Genomic DNA, 13534 nt, shown 5'->3' on the forward strand with positions numbered 1-13534 from the left:
CTTTTAAGTGCCCTTGCAATACACTTATGCAGTGTTTCTAACCCCTTTATGAAAACCAGCACTTGGAAAAGAATAAGAAAGTGACTTGCACTATGGAATAAACGACTGGCAATCATTTTAAATTGTTACCTCTGTTGAATAGTCTTATGCTGAGGGAAAGAAGCTCCAACTAAATTTCTAGTCTTCATAGGAGAAAGTTTGGGAGTAGGGGTGGCTGGAGGCAGGAGAGAGAAGTAGCTCCATCCCAATGCCCCTGAAATCCCACCGCACAGACAGCAACCCTCCTTCATCCACAGACAGCTGTGCATGTGGCTGTCTCCTGGGCAAGGCTCTTGCTGCCTGGAGTGGTTTAGGCAGGATTTCTTGCTCTATGTAGAAATCCCAGTGGTATGAGAGTAGAGAGAAGAAAAACTTGTTTTCACCTTTTATCTAGGAAGAAAACTGCATGTCCCCTTCTCAGACAAGAAGCACATGGGCCCAATAATATCAAATTATCATGATAGAATCTTCTCTCTCTTAGATCTCATTGCTGGTTCCCAATATAATTCCATAATTGTGTACTTAATTTCTATCCTGCTCCTGGCACTGTGCTGTGTGCTGAGGCCACAAAGAGGACTAAAACACAGTCTTCCCCATGGAGGTCAGAGTCCATATGAGTGTAGACACTGAATATTTAAATTGCTGTAGTAATAATAACAGCCAGTATTTACCAAGAGCTTAGATTGTGCCAGTTGCTGATCCAAGGGCTTATAAATGCCTTATCTCATTTAATTGCCACAACATCCCATAAGGCAAGTACTCTTATTAGACCCATTTCACAAGGCAGAAAACTGAGGTTCAGAGCTTAAGTAACTCACTCAAGTTTCTATCATTGGTAAGTGGCAGTGCCAAGTTTGACCTAGGTCTGACTTCACTACCACCCTATGATAACATAGGTAGCAAAGGACATATGAGAGAGTAGGAAGAGGAGAGGAGTCAGGCGGGGATGTTTGACCCAGTCCTTAGTCAGTCCTACTGACAACTTTTGAGCCTCTGGTCTGTGAGGATGCACATTGCTCATAAAGTTTGAACTGAAGCTTTTCCCCCCAGGAGGAAGGTTCTGGTAGATTTAGGAGTTTAGATCTATTTCACTCTGTAAATATTTTGAACTGTGTGGGCTCTAGGGGGCTCTCTGGAACTTGAAATTCCATATGTTATTTTTGGGTTCCAGAAGAAATGAACCACAATTTGAAGTGTGAGGATCTAGTAGCTTCCTTTTAAGGAGAAAGCAAATGCTTCAAATACAACAAGTTGTTTGACAAGTGTATGACCTTTATGAGCCTCGTAAGTAAAAAGAAGATGGCAATCCACTGTCTACCGTAGGTCAAGAGCTGGGGTCTCCAGGTTCCATCCAGCTCCAACCTCTAGAAGTCTGTCAGTTGATAGGGTTAGCTCAAAAAACAGCTAAAGACAAATTTGACCAGAAAATTCCAAACCATATATGGGGAGAAAAGTACAGAGCAAAGCAGTTTTGAAAATAGAGAAAATGCTTTTCATAATGTTTCAGTGGTAATTTTTCATGGTTAAAGTAAGAAAAAAAAAGTGTCAAGATTAAGGGACATAGACTAATACATGTATCAGTATACTTTTCTTTCCGGATTCCCTGAACTATACATGAAGGTCTAAACCTGAGTAGACAGATTTATTTTAAACCTTGTCCATTAAGCAGTACTGGCTGTTAAAAACTGGGGAGAAAGTACCTCCCTGGTTAAAGGAAAGACATATGACTTGTCGCCATTTCATCAAAAATATCACATCAGGGCAAACTACATGTCCTTTATATACAATGATTTAGTTTGATAGACTTTTTTTTTCAAGTGATGCTAACCATTGTTTCCCTTGTATGGGGTAGAAGGATGGCAAAAAATATTCTAGTAAATAAATAAAGAACATCCTCTTCTCTTACCAAATAAAGTGTGAGGAGATAGAAGCAGTGCAGCTGGGCTTGCATGATTGTGGTTTTCTTTATTCAAACTCCTGTGAATAAACCAGAGATAAAAGTGATTAGTTACCAGTCTGCTAAAATCATATCTTTCCAACTAGGAAGGATCATTGGATGATTTCCAGTTATAAAACTAGTAGAAAGGGATCCCTAAAGGCCAGCCTCTCCTCCCTATGCAACAGCCCAGTTTCCAGAAGCTTCATGACACCTCATCCATAGCAACACACAAGTCAACATCCTGAAACAAGCTCATGGTAACTCCATTTCTTTAACTGCTTCACTGTATTATAATCTTCTTCATTTAAGGGTCTTAAATGATAGGCAATAAGTATAATTTTCACTCATTATATGGTTGGGGAAGATATGTTTTGGCAAATGCCAGGATAACTAGACACGAAAATTTTTGTGGTTCTAATTCGAAGCTGTGAGTATATGAGATTCCTTAAGCAGAAAGAACCCAACAATGTTCACAATCCTTCATTCAAAGACCTTGCCAGCCATTTCTTTGGTCTTTAAACATAGCTGTTAACCATGCAATATACCTAAGGAAAAAATGTACTTTTTGTTACTCCAAAAGCAACCAAATGAGAATCCAAACTCTGCCCTTATTCTCTTCTCTTCAATATTATTTTCCCTTTCTTCCTTGTGGCTTCACGTTTCACAGAAATTAAACTTTTCCCCTGAGACACAGATTCAAGGCAAACTACACCAATGCTAGGATTACGCCAGAGGAGGTCTTTAGTCTCACGAACAAGTCTTGCCTACGTTTCCTCTTTGCATGAACACAATTCCACTAGTGAATATCACATCCTGGATCATGATATTGCTGGAGGGAAAACATAGTGCACAACTAAAATTGCCTAAAACCACCAAGCCATACACACTTGACAGATTTCCTCACAAATACTACTTGGAAAAGGATTGGAGTAGATTTCTAGATAATTGAGTGACATTTTATCTGAACTACCTAAAATATTTGATCCAACAATCTGCATGGAAATTCTGCTAATTGTCAGGATTTCCCTCAGGTACAAAGACTAAATTCAGACAGTTTCTATGGCCACTATCTGAGAGGCCAAGCATATCCTTAGCAACACAGGTCAAAGGTTTTAGGGGGGGGGGAATAAAGGAGTTTTGAAAAACCACTACCGCTTGCTTTAACCATGGACCACTTACAAATATGGATTCAAGGCTGCTGGCCTTACTGCTTAGGGCCGATGCCTTCATTTAATTCACCACAGCCCACAAAACACTGAATTCCCTCTGTGTCCTGCAGCTGTGTCCAGCCAGGAAAACACAAAGGGAGCTAACACTTACGAGAAGAATTTGCCACACACATGCTAAGACTTCTGTATGAATTATCTTCTTGCTTTCTCATAAGAACCCTATAAGTAGGGACTATTAAAATTACCTCTTAAAGATCAAAAATCAAAAGGTGAGAGTCAAAGAATTCAAGAGTTTTGCCCAAGATCATACTGCCTGGCTAATTCCACATCTATACCCTTATTCATATATTATTCTCCTTCTGAAAGCTCACATGTCCTCATAATAACATCTAGTATCACTTCACCCATTATATATCTTTCCAAAAATTAAAAAAAGTTGTTTTTTTTCACTCCATGGCTGCTCTTCCTCTTCAGATACTGACATGACCCCCCCTTTGATACATATACTATCACACATATACTAATGTGTTGTACTGCGTCTCCTTTTCATTTCCCCTCTCACCTTGCCCTCAGCAGTCTCCTATTTTTTAATCCAGCCAAGTGCTATGGATTGATTATAGTTTCCCACCAAAAATTCATCTGTTGGAATCCCAACTCCCCAGTACCTCAGAATGTGATTCTATATGGAGAGAGGGTCTTTACAGAGGTAATGAAGTTAAAATGAGGTCATTAGGGTGGGTCCTTATCCAATATGACTGGTATCCTCATATAAAGGGGAAATTTGGGCAGAGAGACACGTATAGAGGGAAGACTACGTGAAGAAACAGAGGGGGAAGACAGCCACCTACAAGCCGAGGGGAGAGTCCTGAAACAGATTCTTATTGGCCTCAGGAGTCACCCCGTGACACCTTGATTTTGGACTTCCAGCCTCCAAAACTGTGAGATGCTACATTTCTATTGTTGAAGCCACCCATCTGTGCTACTCCGTTATGGCAGCTCCAGCATACTAACACACCCAGGAACTCTGGTTTTGACTGAGAAGGGCACTGCCAGTTCAGGGTAGAGGTGGCCTCAGACAGGATTTTATTAAGGTATTATACATGCAGTGCCCACGGCATCCCAGGGGGTCCACTCACAGCTTCATTGATTCTCCTGCTGGGCTCTAATGCCTCCAAGAGGCATTTTTAGACTCCTGTTGTTTCTGCGTTTATTGAGTAAAGTCAGGGAATTTCTAGGTCCTAGGTCCTAAAACCTGCAAGTAACTCAATACAGAAGCATTGATTTCCCCTTACAAAAAGCTAACGGCAGGCAAACCTTAAATACAGTCAATCACCTCTCATCCTTTTTGTGTAAAAAGAAAAGCATGAAGTGCTTTGAATTAAAATAATTCACCCTGTTCTAGGGTTGAACCATACATTTCCAAAGAACAAAGAAGGTGCAGAAGGAGAGGACTACAAAATTTGTTTTCAAACATCATAGGCAATGTGGGCAGGAAAGGTTGTGATTGGAATTCATAACACCACTAGGACCAAACAGTGCCAAATATTCTGTGCCATTTATTTCATCTCTGCATTGCATATTGCTAAGAGCAGCAGAAATTTTAAAGCAAGGCCAGATATGAATAAAGATCAGATTGAAAGCTCACTCACACCATTGTTCGTCAAGTAATGTTCAGATCAATCATGCCCATCTTTTTGGTCCCACTCAGGAATCTCTGTCACCAATTACATCACTTAAGGTTTAGAAAAATCACAGGAGTATCTGACCAATTGCACTCTTGACGAAGTAGGGACCCAATTAAAGTGGCCATTAGTAAGCTAGACATAAACAGGCAGACAAAAAATCAGGGCCGCTGCCTTGTACTTCAGACTGATTAGGAGAAAGGAAGGAAGGAAGAAGAGAAAGGATGGATGCCCCATCACACACATATATACATATAGATTTTTCTCTCACTAAACCTTGCAATATAGATATGCCAATCTTTCAATATACGAAAATCTGGATTTACACGTATGCAAAATTGGGGGTGATTACTTACATTAGCAATAGATTCATGGTCAGGCAAATGGGCTCATGGGAGGATAGATGGTTCCCCTAGAGGACTTAAAGTGTTTTAAATTTATCTGACTGATTTAAATACAAATTAGTCCCATAATTATTCTTATTAAAGGAAAGACTAATGACTTCTGAGGCATATTTTGAGAAGCGTGCTCATGCTTTTTCCTGGCCAGCTTTCTTTCCACCTGGCACTCCCCCATAGTGAGCAGGGAGGGGTGGCTGGGGTGAGGAGCCCTCTCCTCCAAGCCCCACAGGATGCCCCAGCCCTGAAAGGAAGGGTTGTCTAGCCCAGGGCAAAGGGAAGGGAGGTGCCACACGGGAACAGACAGCTATTCCACCCTGGTGCTCCCCTGATGTCTTAGGCAGGTTGGCAGTGAGGATGTCAGGGTTGAATTCCCTGAGGTGTGCAGATTTACACCTCAGAAACCTAGGAGGGAGGCAGAGGCAGGACTTTCTTTCCTCCATAGCCAGCAGAGCGTCACAAAGGTCTTCCTTGGCCTACAGAGAATAGGAATCACTATTTCTCATAAAAGCTGGCTTAATTATTTTTGACAAAATGTTTCTTCGTGTATTATACAACATTTCCTTGTGTATTATAAAATGTACATTTTGTCAAGCATTTTGCTGAGCATTTTGTCAAGATAAGAAAACCACTCATTCTGCTCTTAGAAATTCAGTATGAGGTAAGTCTAAATTAGATCCCATTCCATAGGATTTAAACACTGAGATTTAAAAACAAATAAACAAACAAAAACACTTTCACTAATACTAGTTCATTTATAAGGAGACACTGAGGCAAGGATTCTAATGACAAACATGTGCCGTCATGCTCAAGTATAGCAGGTTAATTTTTTTATTTCTGTAATTAAATCATAACTGACAACTGGGATGGGCAAGAGAGTAAGGGAAAGTGAATTTAATTCTAGCTTAGTAAAGGGTAACATACCACTATGAAATCTCACTTGAGAGCTAGTGTTTTATAATTGAAACTTGAAAAAATAAAAAGAGCTAGCATTTTGTGAGCATTTACTAAGTTAAGCACTTTGGTCAACTTCTTTCATTTAAATATCACAACAGTCCTATAAGATGGGTCCTGTCGTTATTCTACAAGGCAGGAAGCTAAGCTCAGAGAGGCTGAGGAAGGGGTGTGGATCTGACCCCAGAGACCGAGCACAGAACCCTCCACGTGAGGAAGGGTTCTACTTTAGTTTAAACATTCTTTAAAAGCATAAATCTACGATTTTGATTTCTCTTTGTCTCTAATGAATGCAAGTCCTAATGTTTTAAAATAGTTAAAATATGTTAAGAAATTACTGATCCAGTATATCATAGATGAGAGAATTCAACATGTCAGTCTTACAAAATATTTTAAGAGAAATTAGATTTTGTTTGTGCCACATACACAATAACCAAGGATAGGTTGGTCTGTAACATATGCTTAAGTGAAAAGTCAACTTTAGCGTAATTAATATCTCAACCACAGGGTTAATACCTGCTTTTATTAGGTTAATATTTCTTGTACCTAAGTAAACATTCCTGTTTGTCTTCACAAGTAACAAATAGGTAGGTAGATAGATATTCCCCTAACAAACTTAGGTACCTCTTTCCCTGTTTAATCGATGAGTAGGCCACCAAACAACTAGCTCCATGGTAAATTTGGCACCATGGACTTCTGAATTAATAGAATTTTATGCCAATGAATAAATCTACATGTTTCTACTCATGTGAACTAACACCCATTAAGGCACTTATTTGTGGGCCTTTGGGGAAAAAGCATGACAATGCTCAGCTTTCCTTCTCAGAGTCACCTCTCTTGACATGGTAGAAAAGTAGGGGCACACTCTCCTTTCCAGAGAGTTCCTTTGACAATCAAACAGGAAGCTGAGTTGCTGCCAGGATACATTTTGCCTTTTATAAATGAAGGGAGGAGGTACTGGAAATGCAACCTTCACCTTGAACAAAATGGCTTTTCCCAGGGGACATGTTAGCAAGTTTCAAAGAATGCCACCCCCACACCTCACTGTAAGGCTTATGTTTGAAACATCAGAGGGGCTTTTAAATGCCTCATAAAAAAAAGCAAAACTCAATTATTTTATCATGCTTTTTCTTTGTCGGACCACATTTCTTAGCATAGAATTTATTGCTTTCTTGCACAATGGAAGGTGTAATCCTTGCAGCATTACTGGGTTTTCTTCCTGGAGAGTGAAATGGCAACTCCTCAGTTCGACCTGAGTCATCTACTTGAAATTTCTCACGGAAAGGAGAGCTAACTGTTCATTGAACGTCTACCATGTGCCAAGCAATATACCGAGTTCCTTACATACTTATCTAATTTACTCACAACTACTCGGTTAGGCAAGTATTTTCATTTTATAGATGAGAAAATTAAGGTTTGAGGAGCTTAAGCAATCTGCTCAGTGCCCGCTGGCTGGTAAATGATGAAACTGGCCTAACCAATCTGCCCAACCCTGAAGACTCATAAACTATATACCCTGTAATCCACAATAAATCCACACTCAGTACACTCAGTAAAAGATTCATTTCGTTTCCTCATGAGAGCTGAATGTCGTCCATTTTCCTTGTCATCTAAGCATGTGCTTTCTTTTTCTTTCGAACAATTCCTTATTTGCTATCTATATTTTGAAGAAAATAAAGACAAGAAAATACCAGAGAATGCACTGCCCTTCCAATCTCCTGCTTGGCATGCCCCATCACAGAGGACATCCCTCCCCAGAAAGTCATGCATAATAAAGGAATAACCAAGACAGAAGCAGGCACTGGATCTTTGAAGACACCAGTAAGCTATTCATGACTTGACACGTCAGAATAATTACTCATTAGCAGAGGGTCCATCCATTTGAAAGAAGCACCAGGAGCTGACCAACATGCACATCAGGCTTTGCTTTCCCGATTATGAAGGCAAATCTGTCTCTCTGTTTTCAATTCTTATTCTAGTACTTTTAAGAAAGGGCTTCTTTTCTCCCATGCATTTCCTCTCCCTTGCTGTGTCCCAGACAGTCTTAAGAATCCTAACTTGAATCTTGTTCTCTGAGAAGTAGATAGAATGCTCAGTTTTGAAGACCACATCTGCGAGAGGACATGTTGTGAGAATGAGATTCTAATCCCAATTTCTAAAATACGAGAGCTCCAGAGCATCTTAAGGCTAGGCACTTTTATATTTTAATCACAAAGAATATGTGTAATACTCATTTAAACATCCGAAAACTCAATCTTTCCTTAATTCCACTAACAAGCTTGATTCAACTGAAGCCACTTCATCAAATGAATTTAGAAAAGATAGACTGATGAAAGGAAATCGCTTAAGAAATTATGCACTGTAAGCCAAACTTTTCACACCAGGAATAAACTTCCCTTCCCAGCAATGCTGCAGAGCAGCCCTCAGGGAATAAATTTGTCCAACAACCTCTCAGGTACCCCCCTCCATCACCTATTTCATCAGTCTTGAAGAAAAACATTATCGACATAGTTAAGACATATCAACCCTTACCTTTTCGTAAGTAAATAACAAAACGGTTGTCAAAAGTTATTTTCTTCCATCCAGCTGTTGAGACTCGTTCTGAGACTTGAGTGTCTCCCAGGAGGACACTCCCTCTGCACCGCTCTGCTTCCCCAGCCTCTCCCTTCACCTTCAGTCAAACGTTAACCATTGACTGGTTTTATTGATTTTCAGGAACCAACAGATGTCATAAAAGGTATTATTGTATTCACTCCAGGAAAGAAATGGGTTTGTACCAAAAGAAGTTGATTCACATCTAATACATCTCAAAACAGGTTTCTGAATTTTTGAATGCAGATAAGTAAATTAGAAAACAAAGAGAAGCCAAAGAGAAAAAACTTTCCATGTATTCAACTATCTCTGGAGTGTGAGCTCCCTGACATCAAAGGCAGTTTCATCCATATTCTATACCCCCAACACTTAGCGTAGCATCTGTACAGAAGACTCGACTAACGAATATTTGTGTAAATTTCATGTCTAACACAAAAGACAGAACACAGTCACCAGGTTTGAGCAATGACACAGTTCATCGATAACCAGCCACAAGAGACAGGAAATGACTCAGAAGGTGCCACCAGAGATACAATCTGGCTGTGCCTGCTCCTGAAATTCAACGTTCTCTTCCAAGTCTACACGAAACAACCAGCAGTAAATAGCTTCCCCCCAAACACAAGCCAAGTCCTTTTTTCCCCCCACAATTCTGAGAATGGATTTACTTAAGTTATCTTTTCCAGTCAAAATGAGATTTCCAATTAAACAATAAAAGCCAATAGACCCAGATTTCTTAAGTCAAGACCTGTTGGCAACTGATTCCTGATTCCCACACCTCAGTCACTCTGGGAACCCACCCTGAAAATGAGAATCAGTGTCATTTTTGTGTCAAATATGTCACACTTTACCCTGTTTCTGCTGACCTCCTGACATTCCTTTCTGTGCTTCCCCTGAGCTGTGTCGTGTTTTCCATTCGTCTCTAGGTGTGCATCTAGCACGGTCAAAACAGAAGAACACAGCCTACTGTCTAGATGGGCTTCCTCCTTCCCAGATCCCTTGAGAAGATTTCATGATTGCTGTAAGCCTCATTTATCTTGGAGGCCCTGAAAGTGAAACCGTCTAGTCGCATGCCAGTTCTTAGCATACTTGTTGGACCAGCAGGTCCAGGAAAGGTCTTGTTCCTTTGTCTCACAGCCAACATAACTATGTTTAGGGAAAAGAAATCAGTAAGGCTAAGCAATTCTCAAATTCTTAACACCTCTGCCCTCCCATTAGCTGAATAAAACGATCTTGTTCTACAAAATCAAATAGCTTCTGCTTGTGTGTTTCACTTCCTGGACTCAATGACAAACATCTCACAGCATTCCTCTGAAAGAAGTTTACTTCTTCACTGGGAACTTTTTAATAATGTAGGTAAAAAGTGCTTTTAAATCTAGAAATATTTTTTAAAAGGAAGTATTTACATATATCACTTTTAGTCAATATTATTTTTCAGTAATATTATATAACTATGTTCTTGGCATATTGGATGTGCCAGTTAAAAAATATGTCTTCTCCTTTAAGCTTTACAACATATTTATGAAGTAGATTCCATCTTATAGACAGAAAATGGAGGCACAGAGAGGTTTACCTCTTGCCTGAGTCACATAGCCTGTAATTACAGAATCAGGACTCCAACCCTGGTTGTCTCATTCGAAGTCCAGCTTATTCATCATAACTACAGAATCTGCTGGATTATTTTCCTTTCAGCTCCATGTGAATAACAAAAAGTCCATAGGAAGAAGTCCGTCTATATAAGCCCATTCCTAATGGGAGATGGCCAAGTACCTAAATTGGGCTTCCCTGTACATTTTACGCTACTTCTAGCCTCTAGCTTTCGAGTCAGAGAATGAGATTAATTCAGCCCTAAAAAGGCCAAAACCACCCATCAGAGAAATCAACAGGTGATTGCATCTCTGAATTATAAAGGCGTTTCCTGTGGTCTGCAGAATAACAGGTTACCATGGCTCTGAGAGCTGTCTATTTCATCATTTGCACATTCCTCCAGATTTAAATCCAAAGACTGAGAGCATGTATGTTCTGCCCTGTGTTTCAGAGTGAACACCACTGCATTTTAAGAGTCAATTTTCATGCAAAAATAAGACTGGTAGTTCAATAGTTTAATACTGACTCAGTAATAATAGGAATAATAAGGAAAATTTCATTGATAAAGATTACTGATTCCCTTTATCAGAGCAAAGGAGATATAAATGATTTACATGATGGAAACAAGTGAACAATTGAAAGGATTTGGGCAAATACTTCTGACTAGCAGCTCTACAGTGTTAAACGCATTTTGGTGCTTTTTTCCATAATAATGTTTTAACCATTCCTCCTACATTAGCCCTAGAAAATATATTTGTATTGTTTAATTTATGGACAATGCTAGTTAGCAAGGAATAAAGTTTGGATAGCCTCCCATGCAAAAACTTTATGAAAATTTAGAATTATTCTTAAAATTCAAAATATGTTCCATTTCTAATATTTTTATTCTTTAAAATTCAAAGTAAATAAAGTCTATGAATGCTAAGCTTTTGCACCTGCATTTTAATATGCACTTTGTTACATATCATGTATTTTGAGGACATTTTATCATGAATCTATCAACACACAAGCCTCACCTAACAGAAGTTTATAATAATATTTTTGAATTACTTATTTTAATATCTGTCTTGCACTCGTTAACTTAATGATGGCAGAAATGTCATCTTCCATTGGCACTTAGTAAATACTTTTAGAACAGAGCTCTTTGCAGTTAGTAAATTCAATAATTCCATTAGTCAGGATCACATGCAGACTCAATCAGGACTGATGGGAGCCCAGACAACTGAATGATTTTTGCACCCTCTCAAACCGATATTTTACATCTTTTGTTGCGCATGTATTTAGTGGAATGAGGTGAAACTAATTTTCTACTAATGAATGTTTTAGGCTGAAGCAGAACTTTCCCTAATTTTTTTCACTGCCAGGACAGTGTTCATTTTCTGATAAGTCTAAGCAGAACAGCTTCCACTTTTATGGAGCTCTTTTATTTGTCTCTGGATTTATTTGAGTTTCGGTTTTTTTGTTGTTTTGGGTTTTTTGGGGGCAATTTTCCAAACCAGAACACTTTAAGGAATCAATAAATAATTTAAGACTTAGAACAAAATTAATCACTCGTTCCAATAAGAAAGACTGAACCATATATAATACTGTTGCAAAATCTTAGCTGCCAGCCACCTTGTGCTCTTCCTAAAACTATTCAAAAAAGACAGTTTGAGGCTAATAAAGGTGGGGGTTTTTTTCTTACTATCTATTTTGACAGAAGTAGACCCAGTTTGCAGTTGTTTCTTCCAGAAATATTTTAACTCCATCTATACAAGTTGCTCCAGGCAACTGCACAGTAGGCAAGGTCCTTAATCTGGTTCTTGTTACCTGTTTCATGAAACTGCTGGAGAATACTATGAACAGAATGATTAGTAAATATCTACATCATCAGCCGTACATTGGACAAATTCCCTCTAGAGCTTTCTAAACCTGGAGAGTTTGTTAAACCTGGGCCTTACACCATGAGATCCTGGTTCAGTAGATCTGGGATGAATCCCTGGGATCGACATTTCTAAAGCACTCTGTGTTTCTGATCCAGGTGATCACATGGACCCTTCTATGAGAAACACTAGCTTAGGGATTCTGTGCTTTATCTGCCAGGAACTCTTCTTTAGCAAGGCCTTTACTTGAGATTAATTTTCCCCCACACTATTTGGAACCCATTTCTTCAGGCATGTCTCAGCAACAATGCAGTTGTACATGTAGCCTGGAACTGGCAGACACAAACATGATCATCTTCCTTTAGACATTTTTCTCACAGTCTATTGAACTTTTTATTTGACCTCAGATTTTCTTTAAATTCCAAGAAATTATAATAAACTTGTTGGTTCTCTGAGACCTATTTCTGTCTCTCTTATCAGATTTCACCAAGATGAGTCTTTGCTCACATCCAGTTCACTGCTCAGACCACAGCATCCAGCTTCCACCTCCGCTATCCCACTAAAGGTGCATTTGCCAAGGTGCCTGACAACTTCCTCGTGATAATCAGAGACTCTCCAGTCTGCACTTTACCCGACTTCTCACAACGTTTGATACTGTCAATAGCTCTTGCTGAATCTCCCTTTACCCTTGGTTTCCTCACCAATACTCTCTCCTGGTTTGTCTTCTACATCTCAAGGAAGTCCTTTGCAGATCCTTTTGTAGGCTCATCAGACTCCTTGGGTCAATTCTAGGTTTTCTTGCCTTGTCACTCACTCTAGGAAGTCAGATCTGCTCCTATGTACGTGCCAAAGTCTCAATTCTCTCTTTCCAGCCCAGGTCTCTCCCTTGGTTTGGGCTCCACTCTTTTAAACCAACCACCCATTGCCACAGCTATGTGTCCCATAACAAACTCAGTATATCTACAATTAACCTTACTGTTTTAATTCCTCCCAAATTGATCCTCCTGGATCACCACCCCTGCATGTTAGCCCCAGCAGTCATCAAAACTTAGCCAGAAAGTGTGCTGTGATTGATTAGTTATTCCTGTCATGGGAACAGAGAGAAGAGTAGCAATACATATGTCTGGGATTCTTCCATCTTGCCTAGAACCATGACTTGAACACCAGGGGCTCAATAAACATCAGTTTCCCTTCTCTGCTTGTGGGTCTGTCACTAGACACCAAAACTTTAGGTTTGCCTCTGAAATTTTTGTCCTTAAGCAGTATTTTCTGGGGAAAAAAATAGTCTTTTCAACAAATAGTGATGAAACAACTG

At 39.4% G+C, this 13534-nt stretch overlaps 1 protein-coding gene across 2 annotated transcripts in view; it reads right to left on the reverse strand.

Moving 5' to 3' along the window:
• The window catches only part of CDH17 (cadherin 17), a 62869-nt gene extending 53045 nt beyond the window's left edge, over positions 1 to 9824 (reverse strand). The window contains exons 1-2 of one of the 2 annotated variants that reach the window (XM_070630662.1): positions 9622 to 9824; positions 1946 to 2016 (exon numbers count right to left, since the gene is read on the reverse strand). In XM_070630662.1, coding sequence (XP_070486763.1) covers positions 1946 to 1990 — 45 coding nt within the window. In that variant the 5' untranslated portion in view covers positions 1991 to 2016; positions 9622 to 9824. Of the gene's footprint in view, positions 1 to 1945; positions 2017 to 8713; positions 9228 to 9621 lie in introns of those variants that run through there. The other variant, XM_008538720.2, reaches the window with a different exon arrangement.
• Positions 9825 to 13534: the final 3710 nt, after the last annotated feature.

The sequence above is a fragment of the Equus przewalskii genome, chromosome 8, assembly GCF_037783145.1.
Source record: "Equus przewalskii isolate Varuska chromosome 8, EquPr2, whole genome shotgun sequence".
NCBI lineage: Eukaryota > Metazoa > Chordata > Mammalia > Perissodactyla > Equidae > Equus > Equus przewalskii.